Source organism: Citrus clementina, unplaced genomic scaffold, assembly GCF_000493195.1.
Source record: "Citrus clementina cultivar Clemenules unplaced genomic scaffold, Citrus_clementina_v1.0 scaffold_7, whole genome shotgun sequence".
Taxonomy (NCBI): domain Eukaryota; kingdom Viridiplantae; phylum Streptophyta; class Magnoliopsida; order Sapindales; family Rutaceae; genus Citrus; species Citrus x clementina.
The window spans coordinates 10834400-10855682 of NW_006262075.1; the positions used below are offsets into that span (position 1 = coordinate 10834400).

The 21283-nt window shown below is 33.8% G+C and overlaps 1 protein-coding gene across 1 annotated transcript; it reads left to right on the top strand.

Moving 5' to 3' along the window:
- Window positions 1-19063: 19063 nt before the first annotated feature.
- Window positions 19064-20756, top strand: LOC18037097 (transcription initiation factor TFIID subunit 15). The gene is made up of 4 exons (XM_006427140.2): window positions 19064-19164; window positions 19574-19943; window positions 20136-20241; window positions 20508-20756. The coding sequence occupies exons 2-3, from the start codon at window positions 19579-19581 to the stop codon at window positions 20224-20226; spliced, it is 456 nt and encodes a 151-aa protein (XP_006427203.1). The 5' UTR covers window positions 19064-19164; window positions 19574-19578; the 3' UTR covers window positions 20227-20241; window positions 20508-20756.
- Window positions 20757-21283: the final 527 nt, after the last annotated feature.

The following is a 21283-nucleotide window of genomic DNA, read 5'->3' on the forward strand; positions in this document are numbered from 1 at the left end:
CATAACCAACAAAAGTTCAATAAGTCGTTGCATTCAAAATATGGAAGAACAACACGAAATTTCATATTACAATATTAACCAAATTGAACAGCCTTTGAAACATCAAAGCAAATGATTTTATTGATTGAGTAAAAATAACAAACACTTGGAAGATTGTTCACAACTATGCCTGAATCCATAACAAATTAATACTACAATATTAACCAAATAGAACAACGTTGATGTTTCAAAGCAAATAAGTTTATTCATTCCGTAAAAATAACAAACACTTGGAAGACTCTTTACAATTATGCCTCCATCAATAAATTTTCAGTTTTGTAGACTGTTGGACCAAAAATAAAATAAGTCTAATAAGGCCGATCTAATAGATTTCCTCCCAATTAAGCCCACGAAGTGGTGGACAAATGACCTAGAATGATCCTCCTAAGTAACAAGGTTTCAAAGCCCAAAAAGAGCCAAGGTCCTAGATTCCTATCCTAAGACAAATCACCTAGGATAAATCAACTAGGTAGCAAGGATTTAAAGTCCAAAACGTGCTGAGGTTCTAGGCTCTTACCCTAGGACAAACCTCATAAGTTTGAAGGCTCTTATGATCCCAAGGTCTTAGTAAAAATAATCTAAGGATAAAACATTCCTTCCTCTAATTTGTAGACAAGTTTGTATATCCATGTGTCAATCCACATGGGCACTAGAGGACAAGTGTTGCCAAATGTCACAAGAACAATGACATTTGTCATCAAAATAACTAGGACCCAAGTCAAATCAGTTTGGTCGATAAATATGTCTTTCATTCACATCAAAAGGTAAGACAAAAAAGAGACTCAAAAGAGAAAAATGCTAACTTTCTCCTTCTAATCTTTCTCTTTCTAAATTCATATTTCCAAAAGTCCGATGACTGACTTGACCGTCGGAGGGTTTACACCGGCAAAGCCGGCCCTCTGATAATTTTCTTGTGTTTGTAGAGTATCACATGACAAGGACCTTCTGATTGCCTAAGGAAGTGGACTCAGAAGAGTATATACAAAGACCCATAAAGATCAGCCCAAATAATGAACTCACCATCATAAGTTGGGACAAAATTTGCACCAACAATTTGGCGCCGTCTGTGGGGACCTTTCGATAAAAGTCTTGGAAGCCCTACCATGAGCATGGATTATAACAATGAGTACTATAACCTTGAGGCTGATGATGAAAGTTCCAGAGTGGATGAGGATGTTCACTTCCGACGAAGGTGACGACAACGAGACCTAGATGATGATGACATAGTGCCTATCCATCCTTCTCCAGATCCTCATTTGAATCCACCTCACCACGCTAGACGTTGAGGACAGCCTCGTGTTGTTCGACTTCAACAACAAGTGGATCAGTTGGCTGGTAACTTCAATAGAATGTTCGGCCAATTTCCAGCTCGAGCTGAGGAAGGCGAGAACTCAAGTGGAGGTAATGTGGTTGATTCCGGCTCCTCTAGAACAAGGTCTAGAGAAGAGTTAAATGAAGATGATCTCAGGCATTCCCTTAACCAAAGAAGATCTAGGAGGAGAATGACCAGAGAAGATTTAGACCAAAGAGAGGAAGTCGACAGAGGATTACAAGAAAGGATGCAGAGACTTGAGCAAATGGTTCGAGAAATGGGCCCACTTGATGATGTAACAACAGAACATGAGCCACTATTTACTTCTGATATAATGGTAGCAAAGTATCCACCTAGATTTCATTTACCCCAAATGGAGCCTTATGATGGGCAGAGGGATCCAACTGAGCATTTAGAATTGTATCGCACCCTTATGGAAGTGCAAGGAGCATCATAAGCAATTCTTTGTCGAGCTTTTCCTCTTACCTTAGTAGGAGCAGCATGAAGATGGTTCCGAAGGTTGTAACCACACTCCATCTCATCCTTTGGAGATTTGAGTAGAGAATTCACCTCTCACTTCTGAAGTGCCCGACAAAGAGGAAAACCAGTGACTTACCTATTGACCATCAAACAATAGGAAGGGGAGACCTTAAGAGACTACATCAGAAGGTATAATAATGAGATCACCCAAGTAGATGGTTATGATGATGGCATAACACTTTCTAGTATTATAGAAGGGCTCAGGATGGGAAAGCTATGATGGTCAGTTTCAAAAAGACCACCACCCACTTCTTACTCTGAGATGCTTGCGAGAGCCGAGAAATATGCCAATGCGGAAGAAAGATTCAAGAATAGAAATCAAGAGAAAGGAGAACCAACCAAAGGAAAGAAAAAGAAAGATGATCGGAGAGAAAGAAGAGTGGTCAGACCCGATCCATCTCTAAGAAGAAACCAATTTCGTCCTGGGGAACGCTCTGAAGTCCGAGACACTTGTCCTCGGTTAGCCTCTCAATTCACTAACTTTACAGAGCTTAATACTCCTTGGGAGTAAATTCTCATGCAAGTAAGAAATCCAACTTTGTTTAGAACCCCACCTCTTATGAGGACAAATCCATCCTGAAGAAATCCAAACAAGTATTGTCATTTTCATAAAGATCATGGGCATGGCACCTCCGAGTGTTTTGAGCTTAAGGAACAAATAGAAAGCCTAGTTCGACAAGGGCAACTACAGGAGTATGTGAGAAATCCCGAGGATCGAGTGAAGAGTGAGCAACCAGAATCTTCAAAGAAGAGAAAAGGAAAAAAGAAGGAAGATAGTGATGAAAGCATGTCTGATGTCAATCACATTTGGGGAGGGCCGGCTGCAGGAGACTCCAGGAAGTCAAGGAAAAATCTAGCTCGCCAAGCAAGACATGAACCCAATGGTCCCGAGGTTAATTTGACTAATCAATCTCAAGGATCAATGGTTCGTGGTATACCAATAATCTTCTCCGAGGATGATGCTAGGGGAGTTCATCATCCTCATTGTGATGCTTTAGTCGTCACCCTCCTAGTGGCAAATAAATATCTTCATCGGATTCTTATTGATAATAGGAGTTCAGCTGATATTTTATTCTTATCAACCTTCGCTCGAATGGGGTTAGAAAGATCACAGCTGAAACCTTACACTACTCCACTTTATGGTTTCGCAGGAGGAAGTGTAGTTCCTGAAGGGGTTATAGAGCTCATAGTGTCTTTCGGAAAAAGCCCAACTAAGGTGACCACTATGGTTAACTTTATTGTGGTTGATCAACCAAGTTCTTATAATGTTGTCTTAGGAAGGCCGACTCTTTATGCTTTAAAAACAACAACTTCAATTTATCATTATGCGTTGAAGTTTCCAACTGAAGCTGGGGTTGGAGTCGTGCGAGGAGAACAAAAAGAAGCAAGGGAGTGTTATGAGATAACGTTCAGGATGGGCAAAGAAACTCTTCAAATCACAAGCCTTGATCCTAGGACAGTAAAAGATGATCAAAGGGCGAGCCCAGTTGATGACTTGAAAGACTTTCCACTTGGTGAAGATTTGAGTAAAGTCGTGAAGATTGGGGGTCGATTGCCTGATCCGCTGAAGAAGCAGCTTGTTAGCTTTCTGAAAGAATGTCATGATGTGTTTGCTTGGACACATAATGATATGCCAAGCATTGATCATTGGGTAGTGGTACATCGTTTAAGTACTAATCCAAAAATGAAACCAGTTCGACAGAAAAGAAGAAGTCTGAACGTCGAAAAATCTTTGGCTGTGAAGCAAGAAGTAGATAAACTTCTCAAAGCTGGCTTTATCAAGGAGGCAAGGTATCCCGATTGGCTAGCTAATGTTATGATGGTACAGAAAGCTAATGGGAAGTGGAGGATGTGTGTAGACTTTACTGATCTTAACAAAACTTGCCCTAAGGATAATTTTCCTTTACCGAGGATTGATCAACTGGTGGATGCTACAGCTGGGCATGGACTGCTAAGTTTCATGGATGCATACTCAGGATATAATCAAATAAGGATGCATGAACCTGACCAAGAAAAGACCGCCTTTATCACAGATCGAGGTCTCTATTGCTATAAGGTTATGCCCTTTGGACTTAAGAATGCCGGAGCCACCTATTAGAGGTTGGTAAACAATATGTTCATTCAACAAATTGGGCATACCATGGAGGTTTATGTAGATGATATGGTCACCAAGAGCCTTGACCCCGAAGATCATGTAAAAGACTTACGGGAAACCTTTGATATCCTTAGGAAGTACAAGATGCGGTTAAATCCAGCTAAATGTGCATTTGGTGTGTCGTCAGGAAAATTCCTTGGCTTTATGGTAAATCAAAGAGGTATTGAGATCAATCCTGAGAAGATCCAAGCATTGGTTAATATGAAGTCTCTAAAGAATGTTAAAGAAATTCAAAGGTTGACGGGTCAAGTAGCAGCCCTGAATCGCTTTGTCTCTCGAGCCACAGATAAGTGCCTTCCTTTTTTTAAGGCTCTTAGAAAAGGAAAAGAGATGAAGTGGACTGAGGAATGTGAAGAAGCATTTCAAAAGCTTAAGGAATATTTAGGAAGCCCTCCTTTGCTTGTTAAGCCAATCCAAGGCGAGTCTCTCTTCATTTATCTTGCAGTGTCTGAACATGCCACTAGCTCTGTCCTTGTCCGAGAAGATGATGGAGTGCAAAGGCTTATCTACTATACAAGTAGATCATTGGTTGATGCAGAAACAAGGTATTTAAGTCTTGAAAAGATTGTTCTAGCCTTGATTGTTTCAGCAAGAAGGTTAGTGCCCTATTTCCAAGCTCATACCATAATCGTCCTTACTAATCAACCAATTAGACAAGTTTTAGCTAAGCCTGACATTTTAGGAAGGATGACAAAGTAGGCTATTAAGCTTGGAGAGTTTGACATCTTATATCATCCTAGGACATCATTGAAAGGGCAAGCAGTGGCAAACTTCATTGCTGAGTTTACTGAAAGAGATATTATATCACTTGATCCTAAAGAGGAGCATCAAGATAAATGATCTTTCTATGTCGATGGATCCTCTAGTAAACGAGGATGTGGTGGAGGTTTTATAGCAATCACTCCAGACAATGTTGAGATTTGATGCGCTCTTAGGTATGGCTTTAATGCTACTAATAATGAAGTAGAATATGAAGCTCTTCTGGCTGGCCTTAGGCTAGTTCGAGCCTTATGTGCAAAAGATTTACTTGTCTTTAGCGACTCTCAGTTGGTAGTTAATCAAGTGAATTGCAACTATGCAGCTCGGGATTTCAACATGATTGCATATCTTGATCGAGTTAATGAGTTGTTAAGGGACTTCAATTGTGAGGTGAAGCAAATTCCTCGGGAGTAAAACACACGAGTTGATGCATTAGCTCAACTGGCTTTCTTACCAGAAAAAGACTTACTGAGATCAGTTCCAGTAGTCATCATTCCCGAGCCAAGCATAATTAAATGTGAAGAAAAGGAAGTGGCAACCATTGACCATCGGAGTTCCTGGATGGACCCAATTATGAGTTATCTTATGAATGAAACTTTACCTGAGGACAAGAATGAATCAAAGAAGGTGAGATACCGAGCTACAAGGTATGTGATCATGGATAATCAACTTTACAAACGTGGATATTCACTTCCTCTTCTCAAGTGTTTGACACCCGAAGATGGAGATAATGTCTTACGTGAAATTCATGAGGGGATATGTGGAAATCATTCTGGAGGACGAGCACTTGCCTACAAAGCTATGAGACAAGGATATTTTTGGCCGACGATGCAACGAGATGCCTTGGAGTTAGCAAAAAAGTGTGATAAGTGCCAAATGTTTGCTATTATACCCAAGCAACCTCCAGAGAAGTTAACTCCTCTCCTCACTCCTTGGCCATTTGCCCAATGAGGGGTTGATCTAATTGGTCCTCTGCCAAAAGGAAATGGGTAAGTATGGTTTGCTATAGTTGCCATTGATTACTTCACAAAGTGGGTGGAAGCTGAGCCTTTAGCAACTATTACTGAGAAGAAAACTACCGACTTTATTCAGAAGAACATCATATGTCGGTATGGCGTACCTTATACTATAATCACTGACAATGGGAGGCAATTTGACAATGACAAATTTCGTGAGTTTTGTAGAATGCTTAAGATAAAAAATTGTTATTCTTCTCCTGCCCATCCTTAGGTTAATGGACAAGTTGAAGCTGCCAATCGAGTGATTAAGCAAATTCTCAAGGCTAAGTTAGAGAAAGCCAAAGGAGCATGGCCAGATGAATTATCATTTGTCCTATGGTCTTATCGAACTACACCAAGGACTCCTACAGGAGAATCTCCCTTCTCATTGGCATTTGGTGCAAAAGCTGTCATCCCTGCTGAAATAGGAACATCGACTTATCGAGTACAACACTTTGATCCGGTCATCAATGATGAGCTGCAACGCCAAAGTTTAGACCTCTTAGAAGAAAAGAAGGATCATGCTATGATCAAGGTCGCTGCCTATCAGGGCAAAGTAGCTCGTTACTACAATGCTCGAGTTAAAATTCGGAAGTTCAGAATTGGAGATCTTGTTCTAAAGAAGGTTTTGCCTAATGCTCGAGAACCAGGTGTTGGCACCTTGGGTCCTAACTGGGATGGACCTTACATAATCAGAGAAGTAGTTAGGCCAGGAACTTATATTTTGTCTACCTTAGGTAGAAAGATCTTGAGGCATGCTTGGAATGCTGAGCATCTCAGGATTTACCATCAATAGTATGATCTTGTACTTATATAAGTCTAATCTTTCCTTAATGGTCAGACAAGTTTTGTAAAGACAAAATGCGGATGAATAAAAGACTACTTCTCCCAGTCAAATAAATTCTCCATGAGATGTTAAAAAACAAAAAAGTAGTGACAATGATGAATGTCCTTAGATCGATTCCAAATTTTCATAAACTTAACATATGAAAATTTTGTATCTTTATTCAAGTTCAACAAAACAAAGGAGCATTTTATTTCAAGGATAAAAACTTAAAGAAACAAAGATCAAAGTTCATCTCCTAAGCACTCAGCTTACACAAAATTTTCAAAACTCATAAATTAAGGAAAACCCTCAGAAATTCCTAGTATGCTGAAAATCATCATTCTGTTGCTTAGGATGCGTCCCGAAGAGATCCTCAAACCCTTCTGGTATAACTGTGGATATCTCCTCGGTCAAATGAGTATCTCTTGTTCCATCCGTACCTCCCCCGTCAATGCATGTCTTGGAGCCATTATCCTCATTCGACTTGTGTTCATCAAATTTCACACCAAGCTCTTTTAAGTGTTGGTCAACCACTTCTATGTCAGCATTAGCATTGTAGCAAGCAAAGAACATACGACAATCCTTTAGTCCCTTCAGGTATTCCTCGTAGCCTTGGTCAAGTATACTTTCAATTTGCTCCTTAGCTGCAGAAAGATCCTTCTCGAGCCCCTTGACTTTTTCCATCTCAGCATTTGCTTTATCCAAAGCTGCTCTTTCCTTAGCCTTAGCATCATCTAATGAACGTTGCATCTCAGAGTTATTGGAGACTTAGTTCTTGGACTTTTATCTCAGCCGTCTTAGCCCTCTCCTCAGATGTGGATAAAGAGACCAAATTCTGCATAAGATAAACCTAAGTTGGCAAGAGAATGACCTTAAAAAATAAATAAATAATGAGGAAAGTTAAATAACTTTACCTTAGAAAGAAGGCTTGAGGCAAGCTTGAGGGATTCAACAGGATCAAGACTCTCAATGTCCTTAATCAAGGTTGAGGAGTGAAGAGATAAAGATAACTGATGCACCAAAGGATTTTGTGGTGCAATAATACAAGTTCCCTTATTAGATGGAAGAGGAGGAGGAAGAGGAGGAATAAGTGGTGTAATCTGTTGAGCTTGGGATACAGACTGAGAAGATGATCCACCTTGTTTCTATTGTTTCTTTTGAGCAACGTCTGGAATCACCAATCTCTTCCGTTTCTCACCTTTGAAAGTGGCATTAGGAGAATTGTTTGAAGCCATCACTGAAGCTTCCTTCTCAGAAAATGAGATGCTTGGAATAATACCGCGCTCAACTAAGGTTTCTTCAGAATAGGCAGCTGAGATGCTACACTTACCCAAGCTTAGGCTTAAAGCTTCTGCTATATTTCTTTCCTCGTCTACTGAAAAGTCAGGGCAAATCCACTCATCTGCAAAACCAAGGAAGAAAATTAGTTTCTGAATTATAGAAAGAACGCATAATAAGAAATAATAAATTATTATAAGAAAATGAAATTCTACTTGGTTGACAAAATCGAGTCTGGATTCTAGCCTCAGGATGCTCTGTACTTGTCTCGAACTCCCAATTGCCTTTAATTAAAAAATGGTAAGGTTTTCAAGTCTTATCTTGACGACTAGGTTCACCATAAAAAAGAATCTTATCTGAATTAGGATAGACAGATAAACACCAAAATCCTTCAGCCTTAGGACATCTCTGTGGATGAAAAAGATTTTGAAATTCACCCACAGAAGGATTATTGAATCCTAGGTAACGCCAAAGAGACCACATCCCAATAATGCAACATCAAGCTTTAGGAGAAAGTTGAGCTGGAGCAAGTCCTAAGGCATGTAATATCCTCCGAACATAAGGATGAAATGGAAGTCGTACTCCAGAATTCAACATGCACCTAGTAATCCCGACAAAGCCCTTAGGAGGGTTGGTAATGCTCCTTCTAGGTGAAGCACGACGAAGTGTTATTGATCTAGGAATGCTATATCTAATCATTAATATCTCAAGGGACATTTCACCTAATCCACATTTAATTGTCTTCATCTGCCATGGATAGGTATCTTCAACTACAGGCTCATCCTCATCCTCCGAATTTTCTAAGTTAATCACCTCTCTTCTTTTTATAATTTCATCTACATATCCACTGCTATCCTTATCTATCTCCTCTTTCAACTCACAACTACCTACATCACTCGTAGTAGCATGAATGGTAGTCAAAGGAATAACATCCACCACAATATTTTTGGTCATTTTGATACTAGGTCTTGTTGAACTAAGAAAAACCTACAAAGTGAAAATGACTATGATTACTCTCCTAAGGATAGCAATAAATAATAAAAAGCAATGAATAAATAAATACTCATAAAAAGACGTTGGAAAGTCGCAGGAAAATCACTAGAGAGTCGACAAAAGGCCGCCAAAAATTCGTCACCAGCTACTATGAACAGCACCGTCGGGCACCTTGAGAAATTTTTCTCTCTAACCTCTTCTCTTTTCTCTTGTAAACTATTGCATTTGATAATGAGAAATGAGGCATTATATAGGAGAGAAAGATGATCTTAGCCAATTAAAGAGGATTTGCAATTAAGACAATTAATGATAGAAATAAAATATTCTAAGGAAGGAATCAAATCCTCCTAACATAGCGTGAATCTCCAAAAATCATCCTAGGATGGAAATAAATTTTCCAAGTATGGAAAGAATCATCCTAGGATGGAAATAAATTATCCAAGTATGGAAAGAATCATCCTAGGATGGAAATTTGAATCATCAATAAATCATTATAGGATGGAAATAAAATTTTCCAATGATGAAAGGAATCCTCCTAGGATGGAAATTGAATCATCAATAAATGATCCTAGGATGGAAATAAAATATCCAAGTATGGAAAGAATCATCCTAGGATGAAATCATCCTAAGGATAAAATTTAAGGAAAGTCATCCTAGGATGAAATCCTTCTAAGGATAAAATCTAAGGAAACTTTCATTAAAGAAAATCATCCTAAGATGAAATCCTCCTAAGGATAAAATCTAAGGAAACTTTCCTTAAAGAAAATCATCCTAGGATGAAATCCTCATAAAGATAAAATATAAGGAAAATTTCCTTAAAGAAAATCATAGGATGAAATCATCTTAAGGATAAAATTTAAGGAAAGTTGTCCTAGGATGAAATCCCTCTAAGGATAAAATCTAAGGAAACTTTCCTTAAAGAAAATCATCCTAGGATGAAATCCTTCTAAGGATAAAATCTACGGGAACTTTCCTTAAATAAAATCATCCTAGGATGAAATCCTCATAATGATAAAATTTAAGGAAAGTCATCCTAGGATGAAATCCTCCTAAGGATAAAATCTAAGGAAACTTTCCTTAAAGAAAATCATCCTAGGATGAAATCCTCTTAAAGATAAAATATAAAGAAAATTTCCTTAAAGAAAATCATCCTATGATGAAATCATCCTAAGAATAAAATTTAAGGAAAGTCATCCTAGGATGAAATCCTCCTAAGGATAAAATCTAAGGAAACTTTCCTTAAAGAAAATCATCCTAGGATGAAATCCTCCTAAGGATAAAATCTAAGGAAAATTTCCTTAAAAAAAAAAATCATCTTAGGATGAAATCATCCTAAGGATAAAATTTAAGGAAAGTCATCTTAGGATGAAATCCTCCTAAGGATAAAATCTAAGGAAACTTTCCTTAAAGAAAATCATCATAGGATGAAATCCTCCTAAGGAAAAAATATAAAGAAAATTTCCTTAAAAAAAATAATCCTATGATGAAATCATCCTAAGGATAAAATTTAAGGAAAGTCATCCGAGGATGAAATCCTCCTAAGGATAAAAGTTAAGGAAACTTTCCTTAAAAAAAATCATCTTAGGATGAAATCCTCCTAAGGATAAAATCTACGGAAAATTTCCTTAAAAAAAAAAATCATCCTAAGGATAAAATTTAAAGAAAGTCATCCTTGGATGAAATCCTCCTAAGGATAAAATCTAAGGAAACTTTCCTTAAAGAAAATCGTCCTAGAATGAAATTCTCCTAAAGATTAATATAAGGAAAATTTCCTTTAAAAAAATCATCCTAGGATGAAATCATTCTAAGGATAAAATTTAAGGAAAGTCATCCTAGGATGAAATCCTTCTAAGGATAAAATCTAAGGAAACTTTCCTTAAAGAAAATCATCCTAGGATAAAATCCTCCTAAGGATAAAATCTAAGAAAACTTTCCTTAAAGAAAATCATCATAGTATGAAATCCTCCTAAGGATAAAATCTAAGGAAATTTTCCTTAAAAAAAAAAATAATCTTAGGATGAAATCATCCTAAGGATAAAATCTAAGCAAAGTCATCCTAGGATGAAATCCTCCTAAGGATAAAATCTAGTGAAATTATAAAATTTTTTTATGATTATGACAATGATGGATAAAATTTTTTAAAGAAAGAGAGAGATTATTGTTAGTTTTTTCTTTTTAAAATATGTTTTATAAGTTTTATACAGTGGGTGCATGAAAAAAAAGATAAAAATTATATTAAAGGTAAATAAGGGATTAGATGGGTTGTGTTGAGAGATAACAATTAGTTTAAAATTTTTAGTGAGGTTAACTAAAAGGTGAGGGCTGATGAAGGGCGGTGATATTTCCAACCCACAAATTTTATAAACCCACTCCATTTTTAAAAAATTATTACCACAAATGCACATTATTTTTAAAAAATTCAAATTAAGAAGAAATTTAAAAATTTAATCAGTTAAATCCATATTCTTTTTTATGAGACTATTTTTTATTATATTTGATCAATAAGGTTGTTTTAACATAAATTAATATGATTATTTTTCCCTCACAAGGTAAATGTATCAAAATATTTAAGATTTTACTTTCAAATTTTTTTTATATTTTTATAATGTATAAGTAGTACTTTATTAGTATGATTATTAATATTACACTAAACTAACAAGATATAATTAGGACATGCGGAGTATTAAAAATTATTAAATTTTATATAAAAAATATTAGATTATAAAACATAAAACTAAATGCTTAAAGAACTAGTTACAATAATATATATTTCTTAGGATAATTTGGTTATTTTATATTATAAAGGTAAAATGATTAATTTAAACTTATCTTGAAACAACCTTAAATATTGATTGTTAAAAGACTAAGGTGGTGTTTGTTTTTTAATTTAATGACTTAAAGTGACTTAATTTAATTAATTAAGTTAATTAGAGGTGTTTGTTTTTATAACTTAATGAGACTTTTTAGATAATTTTGACTTAATAAAATAAGCCAATTTTTTTGGCTTTTTACTTAATGAAGAAATCTGAATTAAGTCAGTTACTTACTAATGTCAAAAATATCCTTGCTTTATAATTTATTTTTTATGTCTATCTCAAAACTCACCCATAGACATTTATCCGACATAAAAATATCCTTGTTTTTTCTTTCTTATATTATATACGATAAAATTTAAAATTTATGGTATTTTATATATTAAAATTCCAAAATAATTATGTATTCACTTGAATATAGTTTTACTTATAAATGTTAAAATATTGTGGTATTTAATAATTATTTATTTGACATTCAAATTTAATAAGGATACAAATGTAAAAGTACATATTTTCAGCTTTTTAAGTTGAAAAAAATAAATAACTTAATACTTATTTTCTGAGATTCAGACGAAAAAACAAACATATTATTCAGATTCAAATATTTAGATACATTCAGAATTCAGACTAATTCAGGTCTATTAAGATTTCAGACAAAAAAAAAAAACACCACCTAAGTTAGAAAAAAAATTATAAAAATGATTTAATTAATTAATTATTAATTTGTAATTTTATAAAATATAGTGAACTTATTGTGATTATTTTATGGAGGTGGGGTGAATTTATAAAATAATGGGGTGGAAATATCTACACCCAATGATGAAATATAATAAGGGGTCAAATATCACAACTCTTTTGTTAGTACATCTAGGTGGCTAGGTGGCTCGTGGGTTGTCCACTTGTCCACTAGCGTCTTGATCTCTTGGGTACCCACCAAATTTGGCATTATTATAATATAGCCCAACCAAATAAAGAGTAGTGATATTTGAACCTTTTTTTTTATATTTTACCGGTCCTTATTTTTTAATTAATCCCATTTATTTTTAAGATTATCTTTATTTAAAAAATAAAAAATAATATAAAGTTTTTCTTTTCTTCCCTCTTCTTCTTCTTCTTCTTCTCTGTCTCTGTCTCTCTCTCTCTTTCAATCTTTTAGAGTATCAATTTTTGAAAATTAAAGTACGTTGATAAAAAGGCAAGATGAAATTTTTGAGCAGAGAAAGGGATTAATATCAAATCTGAAAGTGAACTACTTTGATATTGTTAGATATGAATCACTCAAAGCAAGAAGAAAAACAATGGATGGATAGATATACTAAATAAAAACCAGAGGAAACAAAAAAACTCACTGACCCTCTACTATTGAAACTGATTTAATTTGTTATTGAAATTAGTATAATTAATAACAATAAAACCTATCAGTTCTTATAAAATTTAACAAAACACAACAAAGAAAACTCATTATAATAAGCAACTGGTGGATTTGAGAAGATAACTGGTGGTAGTGATTTTAATAGTAAATTGGGTGGTGGTGAAATATAGAGTGGTGGTGATGGTGATCCTTGAGAGAGAAAGAAGATGAGAGAGAAAATAAAATACAGTAACTATTTTTTTTAATTTCTTTTAAAGAGGATAACTTTAGAAATAAATTATGTTAATTAAAATGTAGGTACTAGTAAGATAAATAGAGGAGTTCAAATGACATTACTACCAAATAAATTGCTCCTAAAGCAATTAGTTAATTAAGAATGAAGCTTGTATGTAAATTAACAACATTTCAATCGGTAGTTCTACACTTACATAATTGAAATTTAAAATTTACATTACAAGAGAACAGGTGGTGCATCCGACCCATTTACAGGTTAGCTTTAGGACATAAGCACGTTAAAGAAAGTTAATAAACGACAACTGACATTTTAACATATGACAATTAAAGGGAATGATTAAAAGACCAGGTGGATCCAACCCAGAGCTCATTTGTCATTCGTAATAACCCATCACTTGGGATACACATCCGTCACCCACATAAACATTTAAGCTCGAATTAGTAAAGTTACCCTCAATTTCTGTTAAGTTACATTATCACATTTGTATTTCATCCCACCTTAAGTTAGTTGTGCCGTTTACTGAAGATGGATTTGCATCATCTTTTAGTTTAATTTTTATTAAGGTTTCAAGAAAATCAAGACACATGTCATTTGAGTTTTTTTACGAATGAGATTTGATTATAGTATCGGAGAGAGATAGATAATCTTGAGACCTTTAAATTAGATTAATTACTACATTCACGATGAGTCATCAAACTTCGTGGATTGTGGAGCATGGTAGGCCATAGGAGAGTACACGGATATTAAAAATAAATTAGAAAAGAAAAAGTGAAACAAGGTTTTCTCACAATCATTCATGGTACGTACTAAGTATCACAATAGGATGAGAGGGGCAGTCCACCATAAGATAACTGACAGGAGTAGTACTATGCACAGACCTAGGGTTCTATGACTGAAAATTAAACAATTAAAAACATGAAGGGGCTAAAATGAAATTCTGTCAATTCCTACGCATATCTTGTGTTCGGCCCCCCTAATTCTTTTTATAAATCGATTTTTTGATATTACTACTAATGATTACTTATTCTTGATTATGGTCCTCTTCTTTGGCACTCTCAATTTTTTTTTTGGGTTATTTATTCCTAGATAAAACATATTGTGACAAATTTTAAAAAATGTGACACATTTTAAAAAAATATTTGAGTAGGTGACATTTCGTTAATTTTTACTATTAACTTTAACGCTAATAATAAATTAGTCACAAAATGACATTGTTACCTCTACAATTAATTACAAAATGACATTCCCCCTATAATTTGTAACAAAATGATATTTCTACCATTGCAATTAGTTACAAAATGATATTTCTGCCGCTACTCACTTATATTTTTTTAAATAGAAAAATATATGAAAATTAAATCTAAGTCTAATTAATAGGACATTTTCTTAGGGTAAGTCAAACATATTTTTAAAAAAAAAACTTTTCTTGTTGAATCAAACTGATTTGTGAATATAAAGAAGTAGATCTCTTACGAACTAAAAGCATTGTATAAATCTTTTTTTTTAATCTCTTTGGCTTTATGAAAAAAAATTCTATTTTTTTTCAATTCTACCCTCGATCGGTTAAAGTTAGTGGTAAAAGTTAACAAAATATCACCCTACTTGAGTATTTTTAAAACATGAGTCATCTTTTGAAATTTGTCAAAAGATGTGTCACCTAGACGTAATTAACCATTTTTTTTTTTTTGCTATAGCCTCAAGTTTATTGTTTTGGGATTATGGCCCCTATCGAACCAAAGTTCTTGTTCAGCCATTAATCATTGAGAAATATCTCCTTTCTCGATTGAGGATATTAATAATTGAATTGTAATTCACAATCAAGCAAGAAATTAAAAATAACGGCAGCTCTCATAGTGATTTTTAAGTAGTTTTATTTTATTGGTCACTCGTTTAAATTTGGGTAGAGGTAAGGGGTCAAAAAAATAAATTTAAACTTTGCCCATCTCTTATCTTCTCCTCCCCCAACAAAAAAAAAAAGATAGATATTGGAAAAATTTTCCGATTGAATCAAATCAAATCACAAAATCCTGAAATTACTCTTTCTTTTTTTTTCCCATTCATTTTAAACCAAAAAAAAAAAAAGCACTGCGGTTATGTAAATTTCAAATCAATTAGAGTGAAAATTTATTATTTGGTCACACCATTTAATTGTTATTCTGTATTACTCTATCAATTGAGATACAATCAAGATTCTAATTTTGTAGGTGGGACATTACTCAAATAAGAAATAGTCAAACCAGATAGCATGAAAAAGTAAGTAATTCAAAAGAATCAAACGTATCAAATAAAGCGATTGATATTCTCCAAGCTGAGGAGAGCACAATTAGGTGGATTGATTTTCACGCCAAGGAACAATGCCATTAGCCATATAAACACATTTCATCATGAGCTTGTGAGTTAAGTAAATGGGAGAGATCATCAAAAATTGGATCAAAAGAAAGAAATAAAGCAAAAGTGAAGTTCTTTTCGACCAAAATACACATGCGCAGGCACATAAGGACGCGCGCACACACACTCACAAGCAACGCAATGATACAAAGGAATTGATGAGAATGTTGGTGAGTTGGTCGTGGTCATGCATGGGAGTGATTCCCAAGGAGAATCGAATCAGCCCACTTTCCTTTTTAATTTGCTCAATATTTCTTTAATTTCTCTCTTTACAGTTTGCTTCTTTACTTTCTTTACCATTCTCCAAGAGAATGGAGGCCAGATCTTAATTAGTGTACCATCTTCATTCTTCAATGTGTGTGTTATTATTATTATTAATTTTTTTTTTTTGGTGATGTGCTGTTTGTAATAAATAATAAAGAGATAATGAGAAAGATAAAGTTGATATAGCAGCCGCAGAAAAGGAAGGCAAAAAAATGAAAAGATGGTCAAAATGAAAACCTCGAAGACTTGTTATTCCATCATGAATATCAGCTTCAAACTATCTTTATTGAAACTCACCATTTGTCTTTCTTTTTCTGGTTTTTGTTCCTCTTTTATTTTTGTTCATTTATATTTCGTTTTTCAGAAAATTTATTTCTGCCTACAATATCTATCTATGTACCCTCCTCATAAATAATAAAAATGAAATTCGTAATCATATATGTTTTGAATATCATACTAAAATTTATTGATATTTATAATTAAAAAACAAATGTGCATAAATATTAACCTTTTTGTGATGCACACGACGCGTGTGTCTAAAATAGGGCAGATCTATTTTGAATAATAAAAATTTCTCTTACCTTTTATATAGGGACTTGAATCCCTACCCACATGTATAGGAATATTATTCTACGACTAGTAGGTGTTTCTTATCTTATAATTATTAAATGTCTTTACATGATTGACTTCTACATATATTACATTACAATCTATATTTTTTGTCTTTTAATTTGTTTTTAACTTTAATATGATTAGAGATCCGTGATTAGAAAATTATTTTAACACGATATATTTTTAATTAAGAATTTGACTCAAAGAGATAAAATCTAGCCACCATAGAGGCTCAAATATTAGATATGCAATGCATTTGCGCTCCACTTTTATTTATTAAAAAAAATTATATATAATCTGCCTTCTTCATAAAGTGAAAAAAAAATGACGATTTGTGTTATTAATGTAAAAAATTTGAAAAGAATCAATTCTCTTATTCCTAAGATCTCAAGTACACGAATAAAGGAATATTCAAACTTGTAAAGCGGCAACAATTTAACCCATAGATTGGCACAGTATTTTGACTGATTCAGTTCTCAAAGCTTGAATTGAAAGAGACTTGGCCAAAATAATTGAGTTAAATGTGTTGCCCTGCCTCTGCCTTTGGTTTTCCTGTTATAAGAATATTCATTACAATGTAAAGAAAACTCTGACGTGGATTCCTTGTAATCCATTAACAAGCAGCCACCTGCGTCTTTTATTTTTCAGTTTTCTCTTTTGTAAAATTTTCACTGTTGCTTTTTCTTCCCCCCCTCCTGTCTAACACATTGTTAGATTTTGTTTGTGGGGACTGCATAAATGGAATTGCTTGGTCAAAGGGACTTTTATGAATTCATGCTTCAATCGATTGAATAGATTTTCGGATTAGGGCTGTTGTGGTTGTAGCCTTACAATATCTCCTGTTTGCTTTATGTGGGATCCTCTAACAGTTTGCTTGCCGGCTAGGCCTACAAAGGCTAGATGTGGTGCTATAGGATTTATTGAACAAATTCTCCAATATTTTCTTTTGAAAATCGTTACCTTACATTTTGTGTAACTTGCCACTTCTAAAAATAATATAAAATTAAAAAATAAGTAAGTGATTCTGGCTCAAATAGGATCAGTCTCATATTTTACCTTCTCTTTATTGGTTATGGATTACACTAAATGTAACTTAGAGAGACTTTTTTTTTTCTTTTTCAATTAATCTATTGTGGACTCATTTTATATGTAAATTACAATAACGTAACTATCATATTCTTTTTGATAAACTATATTCACGGACATATCCGGCTCCCAAATTTGTCATTTTGTGCACTCATCATCAGATCCAATGGAAAACTAGTTTTAATGGTTGGGATATCTTTGTTTGGTTATTAATAATGAAATCCTTTTTGTTTGCTGAAAAATCAGCAATTGTTTCCAATTTCTTATACTACCAATTAAATTAAAAATTTTATGTTTTTTTTATGTAAACCTACATAAATATTCAATATATCTTTGACTAATTGAATATCACCTATAAACCCATTAATTAAATAATAACTTTTATCATATACAATAATAATAATTTTTTATCAAATTGTTATTAAAATGTAATTCAGTAATCATAAACCAAACAAATATAATTTTTTCAGCTATATTTTAATGAACAAATTTTTTTTTTGGTCAAATTAAATGACCCAACATTTATATAGAACTAAAACTGAAGCTTCTAACAAAATATATATAAGCAGAGATTGTATAAAGACTACGACCGTCTCTAATTTTTTGAAGTTTAGAGTTTTTCTTGAAAGTAGAATTAGAGTATCAGTAAATCAACACAAAGAATTTATTTTTTAATTACTCGTACCTTCTGTGTAGGAAGCACCATTAGCCATAAAATTCTAATTATTAGGTTGACTAACGACATTCCATTCTTATCCAAAAAAAAAAAAAATCCATCAGCATGTGCATGTTCCATTAATTGGGTTTAAGATAAAATACTTTCATTTAATTTATATTTTAAGCATTTTAATATTAATTTTTTTCATTAAATTAAATTTTTTCACCTAACAGGGTCTTTGTCATGTGTTTCTAGACTAAGAATTTAACTTGAGGCAATCAAGATTCGTGCATACACGAATGAACCTACACTTCATTTTCATGTGACGAGTACTTCTCACGAGTTCCTAATTTTTTAGTATGAGTTTATAGCTTCTATATTATATAGTATAAAATAGATTTATTAATTTTTTTTGAAAAAAAAAATTATTTCTATAAAATTAAAAAAATTATTAATTAACTTCTCTAAGAGAAAGTACAATTGTGCAGGCATTTGTCAGCTCCAAAAAAATACTAAAGGAAACTGTGGGCAATGCTATTGTATTACTTCGAAATTTCAAAAATTTCGGTCTCTGTAATCCTAGTGGAATTTCTCTCTCTTTTTTTCTTCCTTTAGTTTGTTTTTTTCCAATTCCATTTATTATATCAATGTAATTGCCAGGTTATGAACACGAAAAAGTATGTACACGGCCCTCCATTTATTCCCTTTTTCTCATCTCCAAACATGTATATAAACCCACCGCTGATCCCCCATTTCTTCAGCACAATTAAACCTTTCTATCTTCTTCTTATTGTCTCCTCATCTCTCTGAAGTACTCACCCTTACATTTTCTTAAGGTTAGTCTTATATTTGTATCTCCTCCACAACACCCCCCCCCCCCCCCCCCCAACACGTAGATGCTCTTACTAGCTTAATTGGTAAAGTTTTTTAGGCAATACAACAAGAAGTACGAGGTTTAACATGGGACAATGATATTAACAAAAAAAAAAATTCATAATTTTTTTTTTATTTAATATCTTCATAAAACTTCTTGTTTCTAAGTCTATAATACATCCTTTCTACTTCGTCATATGTCCAAAATGTCCAACAGAATTTTGTCATTTATTTTGAAAATTAACTGCCAGTAATATTAGTTTCTACTATAAAAAATGAACTGTATTGGTGACATGATATCACCCGAAGAATAATAGAAGGCTTACATTTACTTTTTAGCCAGGTCACTAAATGTTATTTTTGGTTGTGTAGAAACAATGAACAGGCCAGGCGATTGGAACTGCAGGTCATGCCAGCACCTGAACTTCCAGAGGCGTGACTCGTGCCAGCGCTGCGGCGACCCCAGGTCGTCCGGTGACTTTTGCGGGTTCGGCGGAAGAGGAGGAGGATCATCGTTCGGGTTCGGTACCGGGTCCGATGTCAGGCCAGGTGACTGGTACTGCTCCGCCGGGAACTGTGGGGCACACAATTTTGCCAGCCGCTCTAGCTGCTTCAAGTGTGGAGCATTCAAAGATGACGTTGCTGGGGGTGGCTTTGACTGTGACATGCCTCGCTCCAGGGGCTCAAGTTTCGGTGGCGGCAATCGATCTGGATGGAAGTCTGGTGATTGGATTTGCACCAGGTGAAATTTGTGTTACATATTCTAAATATTCAATTTACAAATGATTTTTTCTTTCTTTTTCAACTTTTTGTTTCTAATTCCTCCTTTTTTGACTAGGAATCTCTCTTTGTCCCAAGACATGAAAGCATGCCATGAAGCAAATTAATTATTGCTTTTGCTAATTTATTTATATAATTTCATCCTTTTTAACAGATCTGGATGCAATGAACATAACTTTGCTAGTAGAATGGAGTGCTTCAGATGCAATGCCCCCAGGGACTTTGGCAACAGAATTTCATACTGACACACTTCAATTTGGGTATGAATTAATATTCATCCTCAACCTTCATAATTAATAGATGCTGCTCAGTTCCGGAGTCCCGACTTTACAAAATCCAGATTTGAATATTTTTGTACAACTCTGATCGTAGTTCAAATTTGGATTTTACAAAATCCAGACGTAAATATGATAGCTTAACCTTCATACGCTTAACGCTTTATATATTTTGTTTCGATGATGATAATTTTTTATTGAATAATGTATTTTTATATTTTTTGCTAATGATGAATTGGCTTCTTCTGTAGGTATTGCAGCCAACCCAAGAGTCGAGAGAGATCAAATCGCAATATATCAGCTTTTTCTTCAAATTATTATTTGTTTTGGGTGCTAGCTATTTAGGGTTTCTCAAGGTGAAGCTCATGGTTTAATATTTTAAATCAATGTTCACTTTGAGATTTACCCAGTTAGGATATTTTGTTAGGGTTTCAGTTCCCATAATTAAGAATTACAGCAATGTAGCCCTTGTGGTGCTTTTCAATTTTCTATCCATTTGTCTCTAGCTTTTTGCTTTTATCATGAGTTTTGTTTATTGTATTGCTGCATGGCTTTCTTAAAAGAAGATGATTTGCATGAACTTCATAAAGAAGATTCTCTCTCTAGCATTGAAAGATGAGTTCTCTAGCCTCTATCTCTTAAAAAAAAAAATTACAACTTAAATTTACCATACGAGAAATTCATTAATAAAAACAGAAGAAAATATATGTATATAATAATCGAGGGTATGCATAACGCACCACCTTATCCGTCAAAATCTTAATAATACAAGATCAATATTACAAGAAAAGACACAAATTTTATTTTTATACAAATTCTATTTATACAAACTGTAGTATCGCGTTATATGAGATGAATCCGTATAGTGTATACACAATATAAACTATGAAAAAATCTAAGTAATTCATAAGTTTATATCAAATCGAGGGACCAACGTTGAGCTTTATGTTCTTTCCATATATGCAAAGGGATAACCAGGTCAACTGGTCAAGATATTCAAGAATAACTGAGCATTAATCATATATAC